The sequence below is a fragment of the Macrosteles quadrilineatus genome, unplaced genomic scaffold (assembly GCF_028750875.1).
Source record: "Macrosteles quadrilineatus isolate MER2022 unplaced genomic scaffold, UCM_ALF_1.0 Scaffold_4__1_contigs__length_99947679, whole genome shotgun sequence".
NCBI lineage: Eukaryota > Metazoa > Arthropoda > Insecta > Hemiptera > Cicadellidae > Macrosteles > Macrosteles quadrilineatus.
Window position 1 is genome coordinate 84,995,292 of NW_026542597.1, and position 12,494 is coordinate 85,007,785.

At 32.1% G+C, this 12,494-nt stretch overlaps 1 protein-coding gene across 1 annotated transcript; it reads right to left on the reverse strand.

Annotated features, from left to right (window-relative positions):
• Nucleotides 1-1,260: 1,260 nt before the first annotated feature.
• Nucleotides 1,261-8,646, reverse strand: LOC128993545 (general odorant-binding protein 19d-like). Its single transcript, XM_054417516.1, has 7 exons — nt 8,547-8,646; nt 8,018-8,087; nt 5,354-5,406; nt 4,169-4,204; nt 3,466-3,589; nt 1,799-1,857; nt 1,261-1,368 (listed from the first exon to the last, which is right to left on the reverse strand). The coding sequence occupies exons 1-7, from the start codon at nt 8,631-8,633 to the stop codon at nt 1,348-1,350; spliced, it is 450 nt and encodes a 149-aa protein (XP_054273491.1). The 5' UTR covers nt 8,634-8,646; the 3' UTR covers nt 1,261-1,347.
• Nucleotides 8,647-12,494: the final 3,848 nt, after the last annotated feature.

A 12,494-nucleotide genomic window follows, 5' to 3' on the forward strand; every position in this document is an offset into this window, starting at 1 on the left:
AAATTGATGCGATTTTAAGCCGGGGTTGTTTACTATGAGTAATCTGTATCCGTTGATACTCGCAGTGATTTTTGAGAAGCTACTTGACTACACCGCTTACAAGCAATTTCTCTATACGCTTCTCTGCTAATCAACCTACGAAGGACAGTTGAAGTTACTGATATTATTTAAAAAGCCGAGAGTCGTGTCTCTTCCCTGAGACCGATGATTGGCTTAAAATCAAATAACTTGAGTTAAACCATAGACATAACATAGGGAAGGGACTATGTTTTATCTATGGTAAAACGCACTCGCTGGCGGTGATTAGAGCGTATCCACATCCAGTTATTCAATAAGGTTCACCCTGCCTAAAATCGAATAGTGTCCATTTATACAAGATTGTGATAATAAAAAAATTAAAACTCACCTTAAAATCACCCCACTATATGAGACCCCACTAGGTTTGTGATGCAATGATGCATTTTAATAAATGGGAAATTTATGTTTTGATTATAAATTATTTATCACATATTGATTGCAAGTTTTGCTTTTTAAACAAGACATTTTAGTAAATTACAGTTTTGAGTAATTTGTTTCATTATAACAATATAATTACATAATTGTAACTGCAATAGTTATTTGTGCAACTAGTGAGAAAAGTGAGCAATTGACTCACTCGAGAGAAATCCTTACTCACGAGCCGTAGGCGAGTGAGGAATGGTTTCTCGAGTGAGGCAATTGTACTTTGAACTCGAGTTGCACATTATACTTTTCCTACAGTTACCATAAAACAAATAAATTGGTGAAGAAACATAACCTATTTTTACACAGAAGTGAACTTTGAATATAACATTTAATGTGAAGTAATATATACAACAGTACAACAGCTGACCAGCTGATTTACAGCCAGTGCTGCCAACGTATTTCGCGCGCATACACGTTGCCTGCATGTTACGCGCTCACTATTTCGTGCCTTCACGTTGCAAATCTGGAGTGAGACAAAGTAATTAGAGTGAGACAATGTTAACATTGTCTCACTGATGAGCGAATTGGCCACTTTGCTTTCTCAAATCAGTGAGAGAACATGTACATTGTTAGGTAACTGTAGGAAAATTGTATTTTGAAGTCTATTCATTGAATGCCATTTTGAGAGATGTATTTTTTGCAAGAACATGGTTTTTGTTTGGACAAAAGCGGTAGATTCAGCTTTTAATGCATCATTTAGTAATAAAAACTAAGATCAAAACAACGAAGGACGGGTAAAAAATCAAACACCAAAGATAGAATATTGTTAGTTTTTATTTTTGTCTTGAAGGTTTAAGGTTATCCCAAACAATTATTGTTTATATTGTTATTGCTTCAAACACCTTAACTCAAACTGATGTTGTTCTGAAAATAATAAACAAACATTATTATATAAGAAACTATTAATTGAAAGACCATTATTACTGTAATAAGAATAATTAATTTATACCCATTCATAGTTCCACCGTAAATGTCAAAATTTAAGGATCACTGCAGTGTAGCATCGTTGGTGCATGTCAGGGTTTTAAAAAACTTAAAATATTGGGAAACGAATTTACAAAACGAACATGTTAAGATCTTGATTACTATTTGCACCAGAGAGCAAATTTGCACTTATAAAATTCTGTCAGAGTACATTACTTTATACCGTTTTACACGATATTCCAGAGGAAATAGTTCCTACCTATAAATAAATAAATATATTAAACCATAAATATCAAACTAAATCCGTAATAAATAAATCTTACAAAAATATTAATAACTAGTCTTAAGCAGTTATTTTTTATTTTCTTACATCATGTCCACACTGAAGAAGGCGAGCAGCGATTTCACATTTGTCAAATCCCTTCCATTCTGTAACAAATGGATAAAATATGAACCAATGTGAGTGCCAACTATAAAACATGTCAGAAGTCAGAACCCATGAGCTATTCTGTTAATACCTACAGTATTTTCTAATCTAAAATAAATCTTAAGAATAATTAGCCTGAAAATTGTGATTCTAATAGATTTTTTCATTAAAATCATAATTGAAGCAACCAATGAACGACTCACATAGTGGCAGACACCAGTCTCAGTCTCCTCTAACACAAGGTCCCCTGGGATTGGTGTCTGGCAACGTCGCAACGTCATTCCTATTTTGCCATGTTAATAATTCAGAAATAACAAAAGTGTAAACATAAACATTTCCTATATAAACGTCCATTACAAATTAGTGCAACAGCTGTTTCGGTTTGACGGGACAGCGGTGTTGCCACTTATTTTGTCTTGCCGCAGCCTTGTATTGTGAGGAGGCTATGCAGACAGTCAAAGCATAACATTATTTAAAATTCATAGCCACAAAATGTCAATACCAGGTGGGACATAATGCGAACTAAGCAGTTTCGCTCACTCAGTATTCAGGCTGTGGAGGAGGAATGTGAACATTATCACATTTTACCATTGATCATGCATACCATTTCAATAGCCATCACAGTTTAGACCAGACAAGGTACAGCATTATTGGTATTTTCAAATCAAACAAGTCGGTGATTGCAACGCTAAGATGCTTTTTGCCTACATCTCTTTATTCCTCTCAACGACACTGTTCCTCACATACATACAGTACGATCCTTGGTCAAACAATCCGATGAGACCGGTACCACTCTTAAAACTAAGAAACACAAACGGTGAAGATCAGGGAGACACGGAGAAATATAGTTTTTAAGATCAGCGGAGTTAGAGTTGCTTGAGCAGCTGGCAAGGCGTTGTAGATTGAGAAAGTTACTCCTGACACTTTAAAAACACAAGTATCTCTGTTTTTTACACTCAATTCTAATTTTAAAATTCTTCTCAAACTACAATGCATTCTAGCGGATTGTCTCAACTACTACTCATCTGCTGCTCTGAACAACACTTAAAGTTCTCACTGATCTTTGTCCTCCTAGTTTATCATTTTTAAGGTTGCTACCACTTTCTCCAAAATTTCTTAACAACAATTGTGTTCACACTAGAAACAGCCAGCAAAAAGCTGTTTTTGTCGCAATGACTGACTTTTTATATTGGAAATACGCAAACACAGCATACCCTCGACGTTGTCTGGTTTAAACCATATGTCTACCATGAGTATCCTAATGGCATGGAGTGGCAGATGACAACAATACCAAAAGTGTTCGCCTGAGTACTATAGTCTGTTGACAAAATTTAGGCAGATGGAGGGGAAAGTTCCCTTACTACTCTTCTTGCTTATATGTCACAGCTGATTAACATTTTGTCAAATCTCAGCTGTTGAGCTATTGTTTAATTATTTTAAATGAAGGATCAAAAGTGAAGGGGATTAACTGCCCCTAAAACTACCTTTTTGAGCGAGGTAAGTATTCAAGTGGAATTGCTTAATCCGATTTTGCCGCACACCTTGCATAATGGTATTTCAGGACCATTTTACGATGATTATATATTAATTAGTCTCTGACTATACACTACCGTTCATTTTAACACTGCAGGCTGCTATAGCTTTAGCTGCTGCCTCAAGCTGGGCTGGTTCTGTGGCGTAAGCCTTTCCGAAAAACTCAGAGAAAGCATTTGTGTCTACCTGGCTTCCTTTCATCTGTAAAAATGAGGGAAAGATGAAAGTTTATACAGTTTAAAAGTGTTTAAATAGCATCAACAAACACAGGCTATTAGGAAATTATAAGTTTAGTCCACAAAATAAATATATTTTATGGATGGATTTGAAATCATAAATCATTTTTTATAGATTAATTTGACTTATAAACCTTTTCTCCAAAGATTAATTTATATTTGGAACTGGTAAGTAATAGTTTTTACAAACTTCATCACGGTAGACTTAAGATTACAAATTTAAGAAAAATGTTGAACCTGACTTGATATAAGACTACAGGTTGGTTTCAAAAATGGTTTTATGAAGAGTGTTCCTCTTCACAACTTCTCCTGAAAATGTTGGGTAAATTTATTTAATCCAAAATTCATCAAAAATAGAGAGTCGAAGCAGATAATAGGAAAAAGTTGTTTATATCCACTCCATACTATAGTGTTTTCTATAGTTTGTCTTAATTTTCATCTTTAATACTTTTAAATCAAAACTGTTCAATAAGAGAACCTATTTCTGAGAAAAGGTCAATCATTTATTTAATGCTCTTTTTTCTAAATATAAAATTATACTCACCAAACCTTTAGTTTCCAGCAGACAATGCATCATACACTGAAAGAAACAGAAATGGATAAGAAACAACATAAGCAAGAAAAGCGTTAATTGCTAATTGTATCAAAAATACTAAATACCCCTGCCGCAGAAAACCTGACGACTAATGTAATTTCCATTCGGCTGAATTGATTTTCAAATTAAATCTGAATTAAATCTGTTTAAATAACATTAGTTTTAACGAGTACCTAGGTTTGCTACTTCAAGGAAACTAATAAAGTGTGTTTTAAGTAAAGGATAAATAGCTTAGTGTAAAACAAATAAATTTGCCAAGTTTAATAAAATATATCCATAAACAAGCAAACCACAACATTTTACAATATTCTCCATAAGAATTATTATACAATATTCTACAATTATACATTGGAATTTTAAATTTACAATTTTTTCAATTTTTACCGTTACCAAAACCCGTATAAACTTTGATAAACTAAAATTATTTGTTTTTTTAAGTTCTTCAAAAGGTCTAGGGAGAAATTGGGAAATTTTGTGTTTTGAGGGTTAAAATGAGAAAAACCAATTTTTACTCCATAAAACCCCGTTTTCATGGTCCGATCATACTAGTTCACAAACTCATTCAAGTCTATCCCGCCTTACACCTTTAGACCAAATTCCATCAAAATCAGACAAAAATTGCTCAAGTTGTTCACGGACACACACACACACATATCTGTATGAACAAATTGTGTTTTTGACCTCTGGGGACATAAAAATGAAAAAATAAAACGGTCCTGGGATTAGGTCTTACCGTGCCACCCACGGTAAAAGCTTCTTCTGTAGAGGGAAATTCCCTAAAAGTGATAATACACCTAATACCTAATATATGAATTTTTTCAATAAGAATATAAATAATTTTATTTTTAACTTATTTTGAATTTTAAAATACTGTGTAAAAGTCTGGTAAAAAAAAAATTATAATGAGCAAAATTAAATTCACCTATAAAAATAATTGTACAATATAGTATGCAAGATTCTTGTTTACAATTTAACAAGAAAATACGGTAAGTATGTTTTACCTTTTTTATGAGGTTTGCTGCTAGTATTTTTATAAAATGGATTTGTAGATTTTTAGTTATAAAAATGTTTAAAAGACAATATATATTTGAGTTGACTGTTTATTATATTTTTACATCTTACAGATACACTTACCTTTCCTTCAGGCGATGAAGGAAGTTTGTGACTATCAATAATGTCCAACACATCTGAGAACAGACAAATAAAAAAAAATTAATTGAAAAGCTTCAAAACCGTTAATTTTTTTAACAATTTATTGTAAAAATTGAGAATTTAAAAACAATCCCCCACAAATTTAACACCAATAGAGTGTTGGATCATTTCTGGGGTGTATAAAAAATACTAGGCATGCGGCCTCAGGTCCGCCAATTGAGCGGAGTAAGCAAGCTTTGATATAAACAAATAACTTAAATTTGTTTTAATGATTCAAATTGAATACATGATGACGTCACCATAGCAACAATCCAATTGAATTCTCGTGGTTGGTTGGTAGAGTTGAAGGAAATATGAATCCAGTCAGCTGTTTCTATTAGATCATTGATTTTTAATTGTATATATGAGTAATAGTAAAACTGTGTGTTTGTAATAGCATAAAGATAAGTGTTATTTTCTCCCATTTATGTCCCTCCCTTTTCATTTTCTCCAAATAAAACATTTAGCCAATTAGTAAACTTTGCTCAGCGAACAGAATGACTGAAGAAGGTGACTATATATAGCAATACCATAGTCAATGGTCAACACAGGAAATAAGGCGTGGCTAATTTCACGAGCTGATGATACCCTGAAAAAGATGGTGGTTGCCGCAACGCTTGTGGCATTGAATTGGTGACGTTTGCGCTAGCTCCACCCCATTGCCAAAATATAGGCATATATACTGTACTCAATAAATAGATTAGATTTGAAAGACGGTACTGGATAGAGAATTGATGAATTAAACAAGAATATACTTATTCCTCATGCTAAATTACAGCATGATTAAGTAAAATACTGTATATGCATAATAAACTACTGTACAACAAAATTATTAAAATCAAATATAAAAGACGTTTTTATATTAGGTATGGCAATTTAATTTGAGAACCTGCACTGTGTTGATGTACCCTTAAGCCTATTTATTGGGTTGTACTAAATTTTCAACCTGACATAAAAATGCCAACATGCTGTTCTGTTAGCTGTAATAATTCATCTTATAGTATTACGGAAAAAATAGGAATATTATATCACGCTTATTTTATAACTGGACTCCCGTACAGGCTAAGCAGTCTAGGCTCTACTTTTTGCAATTATTACCTTATTATCTTCATCTTTTACCCAAAAGGGATTAGTGGCGTCAGACTTTCAAATAAAAAATATATACATTTAAATAAACAGACATAAATTACTGAACATATATTTACAACATTGGCATGTGTAATTGTAACTGTGTCTGTATATCTGAACAAAGAAAATTATTTCCACACTTATAAGTTATAAATTGGACAGCACAAGTTAACAAGTATAGTTAAATATATTAAATATAAACATTTTAGGATTGTAGATACCTTAATCTAATCGTCATAAACAGTTCCCACACTCCAAACTACTCACCTCTACTACTTCCTTCACCACTTCCTACGTCGCGGACCTGTTTCCCTCCCTTCCCATAGCATTTTAAGATTGTAGATACCTTAATCTAATCGTCATAAACAGTTCCCACACTCCAGACTACTCACCTCTACTACTTCCTTCACCACTTCCTACGTCGCGGACCTGTTTCCCTCCCTTCCCATAACATTTTAGGATTACAGATACCTTAATCTAATCGTCATAAAAAGTTACCACACTCCGGACTAATATTTACCACAAAACTAATAGCAATAACAACAATTAATAGAAATAATCTCCTTGGAATAATTCAGTAAGGCCGCCAGAAATTATGCGAATCGGTGTATTGTTAATCACCGCTTAATGGTATTCATCGGACTCCTTTTCTTTTGTACTGTCTTTTGTAAATAGGCCATATGTTCATGTGCAAGCTGAGGTGCCCGTGGGTACAGAATGTCGAGTCGCATACGCTACGATACTTTGTTTACATCTACGTTGTTTTTTCGTAACCATCATGGCAACTCATAAGACTCATGTTAAACATTGCAAATTTTATGTCAGTCTTAAATTGTACAGGTATCATCAAATTAAAATTTGTTTGTTTCGAAACATCAAAAATATTTGTCGAAATACGCCTGGTAAGTTTGGATTCAATATGTTCAGTCGTTATTGAGTTAATTGATTACATAGTTTGCATAAGGTCCGATCTCAAAGAGCTTCGCTCGCTCCGCTCAACAAAACCAATTTACTAAATACATACCATTTTCTAATTTCTTCTACTGTACTTACCATATCAGATGTTATTTTGGTTGTTTTAAATTATCTTAAATCTTGGAAAAGTTATTCCTTGAGCCAAACCAATAATTAGAAACCATGTATTGGCACCTTTTACCAATTGTTTCAAAGTCAGTAGGGCTTTTTAATGTTTCTTTTTTGGAAAGACAACAGTCCTATGCCTGGTCTCGCAACATAGGTACTTTCTGTTATTAAATTAACATTACTTGCCCAATGGCAAAAGGCAAGTGGGTTCAAAACTAACTGTACTTGAGATATGTTATAGTAATATTTCATCTTATAACTATTTACAAGAACAATTCATCAACCTTATTTGAGTAAATTCTGGCATTGTGAAATTGGGAAAGGTCCCCTATGTCTGAAGATAACCATCCATAATGAAGAATTAAATTAATTTTAAAATGTTCAACCTAGACTTACCCTCTTTCGCTTGTGTTTTCTGTTTGCATTCTTTCAAAATCTCAATTGCCCTGCTTTTGTCCACCCCTGCCTGAAATATAGAAACAAATAAATTAATTAACTTATCTCATTATAGCCATGAAGCATGAGTATATATTTTTAATTTTAATTTCTTTATTCATTGAGAAGTATACATAATACAGCATTTGAATAGTGTCAAAGATTACAATATATTACAACATTATTGTAAGAGAAATATCACTAGCACAATGTTAAAGTATCGTAAAAACTGATTTCAACGAACATAGAGGAGTTGCAGATTATTGGACGGTAAAAAAAGGTAACTGAACTTCAACTTCAGGTAGAAGATGGAGTTCTTCAACATGCAATATCAATATGTAAATTTTAACTTATATTTTAAAGTTCAACCTTACTCTATAATTTTTGAGATATGCATGTATAATTTTGGTATGAGGGTTTAGAAAAGGTGTTGCTTATCACATACTAGTAGAATATAATAATTATGATGTATGATAATTTCTTAACTTACTTGGACTAAATTTAGGCCACACGACACAACACAAAGCAACACTACAAGTTTCATGGCTGAAGTCTTAAACAGCATAGTGAAGGACATGTGTTTATATATGAAGGAGATATCTGCTTGAATAAGCTTAAAATGAGGAAATAATTGTGTATTTCAACAGAATACATTATCAAGTCATCATTGTCTGTTCTTTTGTAGCTGGAAAATTGGCGAATCGCATTACTATGATAAAGAGCAAGAATTTCTGCATTCATTACCATATTCCTAATGACTACCTGCAATTATTTCATCGTTAAGGATCACTCGAGCATTTAAGTTAAATTTATTATTAAATGAGTAATTCTTTTGCTATTCTCGTCAACAAGTTTTGTTTTTGCTAGGTACAGTAATTTAAAGTTATCGATTCATTGAAAAAAATAAATTTAAGTATAATTTTCCTCAATAAACAATTAACTTATATAGTCTTTTACTTTTAATAAACAGAGCCATCCTTATCAATTAATTGTGAGGCCCGGAACTAAACATTTGCAAGACTTTTAAACAAACATTTGCAAGACTTTTTTAACAGATTGAGATGAGGTCATTACCCCTATCAAGGTAGGGGGGTTACTTCTGGAAAGGGGGTTTAAGTGCAAAACCCCCATTTCAAGTATAATTTTGAGATGTTATTATCTTGTTCGTTTATATAAAAAAAACTGAAATTACAAAACAAACCCTAAAAATAACAATAACATTTATTCTTAAGGCCAATACAGGCGTAATAATGTAAAATATAATCATAATGTATAATATAAAATATAAATAGGCCTGTATATTATAATTTTAGTCATCAGGAAATAAGTAAATAATAATAAAATTAGAGTTTCTTAGAGTTTTAATTAATTAATAATCAATAACTACTTGAAGGATACGTAGTTTACAAAAGCTAAACTGACACTGGACAGATCAAGAGAAATTCGGTAGGTTCGTTAAGAATTTTTATTTATAGGACATTAGGTCTACTGTATAGTGGGGTGTGCTGCTAAATTATTTTTTTCAAAAATAAAACAATCCTAAAGCGATCAGACTTCAGTGCCATCGAGTTCGATTTCCAGCACACCCACAAAACATAAAGGTTTGGCCATTGCCTTAAACCATTTATGTGCCGATACCTCATTTGAAAATGTATCGAGAACCAACCATTGGTATGAACAAAAGTGGATACTCTGGGTACGCTAACTTCACGGACCTGGATGGAGTATGGAGTCGACAATAAGAACAAAATTAATAGTGTAAGACATTACAGTTCCAATGGAGAAAGCTTAAATCAAATTATAAAATATTATTTGGCCATTTGCATTTTTACAATATAGGCTATTCATTCATGTACTGTATGTTATATTGTACAAGTACAACATGAACTTAAATTAAATATGGAAAAACAAACCTAAAAAATACAGCAAGTCCAAAACAGCAAACCATGCAAAGATGATTAAAATGAATATTGAGCCAATAATTTATTAACCCACCAGTTGTAATCAACCTTCAACTTAGGTCTACAATGGAAACTCCATGTACAAAATCGAAACTTAAATTTATTAATTATTATACAAATCTGATAGTGAAAGAAAAGAAAGGGGGTTCACAATAAATTGTACAAACAGTGGGAAATGAATTTACTTTAAAAAAACTTTAGGCTAGGCCTATTACAATGGTTTTAATTATTTAAGTTCAATATGTTATAATTTAGGCTACTGCAAGGATCTTTCTCAGGGGGGGGGGGTGATCGAGCGGCATTTGAAATTAATCTTGTGATATAAGCCTAATTAAATTTTGTTTTAAAATATAAAGTATGTTCGAATTATAGATTGGTTGAATTAATAATAATTTTGAATAGGTTAAGCTTCTATAAGTTCTTGACTTTGAATTTGAGTACAAATGTCCAAAGGTTGGGCCTAAAAAAAGTTTTAATGGCTTCCAAAGGGGTAAAAGTCTATTGGAGTAATCTCACCAAAATTGATGTCTTCTTTGAAGTAAAGTTCTTGATGTTGTAAATTATGAATGTTCGTCACAAGGATGGTTCTTCTTTCAACAAATTTCACAAATTTTGTCCGAATAATGTACTTTTCTTTATAAAATTTTAATATATGTAGTGTCTAATTTGCATCTTCATACTATCTTGGCTCTATTGGAAGTGATGATGGTCTGATGTATTGTTGCACTCACATATGTCAATGCCGACTTAATAACATAAAATTATAGGCCACTGTTCACAAATATATTATAACAAATTTCATTTGCTAGAGAGCTGAATTATAATTTTGAAAAGTTATTTAAATAAAATTATATTGAATTTGAAGCAATTTTGTTACAAAAGTTATAGGCTATTATATATTTACATGATATTAGGTTATTTGAAAATTTCTATATTATATTGTATTAAATTGATTACCTATTGGTCTGCATGGACAATTAATTACTATATATGGTTTGAAAAGGGATTAACGTTTGAAAAAAATGAAAACATATGGTGGAAATTAAATTATTCTATTAAAAAAATATTGGTGAAAATATTGAATTGTTACACAGTTTGTACTAGAAACACACCTTCACACTCACCACCCACATATACAGGGTGGAAAAAGTCCCAGGATAGCTAAATATTTCAAAAATTTAAAAAAGTAGATTTTTAAAACTTGGTAGGGTACACACAGCTACTACTTAAAATCATTAAAACACATATTATTCAGTGATGCACTTGCACTACCTCCTCAGGGGGACAGCCCACTAGGAGTCAGAAGAAAAGCTTAAAATGTAAGCACATCAAATTAAAGGTCTTTTGTTAGTAAAATACAATACCGCAAACCCGAACACAAACGAACAACCGAGTCAAAAATAACAGCTATTCAAAGATGAATTAGCATTGTATTGTGTTTAGGTACTACCACAGACAATAAGGAAATAAAAGTTTCCTTTGTTTCCTTGTCTGTGGTACTACACAATTAAGTCTTCAACACTATCACTATACACATAATCAGTTTCTTCTTCTAACTGAATAATGTGTTTTAATGATTTTAATGCCCAATAGTTGTGTACCAAGCTTTAAAGCTCTAGCTCTATTACTCTTTTATAGCAGTTTTTATTACTAGTCCCTAAGAAAACATTTCTCACTTTGAAAAGATATCAGATGTTCACAACTATTGTACTAGATCTAAAGATAATCTGTCTACACTAATGCATAAGTATAAGCATATAGATAAAACATACTCCCTTAAGCCACTCAAAATAGTTTTGAGTACCAAGGTGTTAAAATGTACAATTTCTTGCCTGCATCCATCAAAAACCTGTGTGTTTCAAAATTTAAACAAGTTTTAAAAACAACTCTTTTCCAGGCTTGCCTGTATAAACATGAAGACTACCTACTTTTGGTTTAGAGTTTTAGTTATTTTAGTTGCCAGAGCCATCTTGATTGTTTTGTTTTTCTTTTTATTTTGACGATTGTCATGAACTTTGTACTTAGTTTTAACACAATAAAGTATTTCATTTCGATTTCATTTAAAAAGTGACTTTATTGCAGGGAGAGATTGCATTTTTACGCGCGAGGAAAAATCTATCGATCCCCGCAAATGGCACTTTTTAGACGAGTATTGCTTGAACATTATTTTTAATTACGATATCCAAAAATCTTGTAAACAACATGACTATTGTGGTTTATTCAACTTAGTACCTATAAAAAAAATGAAATGAAATGATTTATTGTGGTTAAATCTAAGTACAAAGTTCATGACAATCGTCAAAAGAAAAAGAAAAACAAAACAATCAAGATGGCTCTGGCAACTAAAATAACTGAAACTCTAAACCAAAGTACTCTTCATGTTTACACAGGCAAGCCTGGGTTAGAGTATAGTTTTTAAAACATGTTTGAATTTTAAAACACACAGGTTTTTGATGGATGCAGGCAAGAAATTGTAC

Coding starts and splice junctions, on each gene's coding strand:
- LOC128993545 (XM_054417516.1), bottom strand. CDS start 8,633: ATGTCCTTCACTATGCTGTTTAAGACTTCAGCCATGAAACTTGTAGTG. Junction 8,088..8,546: donor GTGGCCTAAATTTAGTCCAA/GTAAGTTAAGAA, acceptor TCTATATTTCAG/GCAGGGGTGGACAAAAGCAG. Junction 4,205..5,353: donor CTTCATCGCCTGAAGGAAAG/GTAAGTGTATCT, acceptor TGTTTCTTTCAG/TGTATGATGCATTGTCTGCT.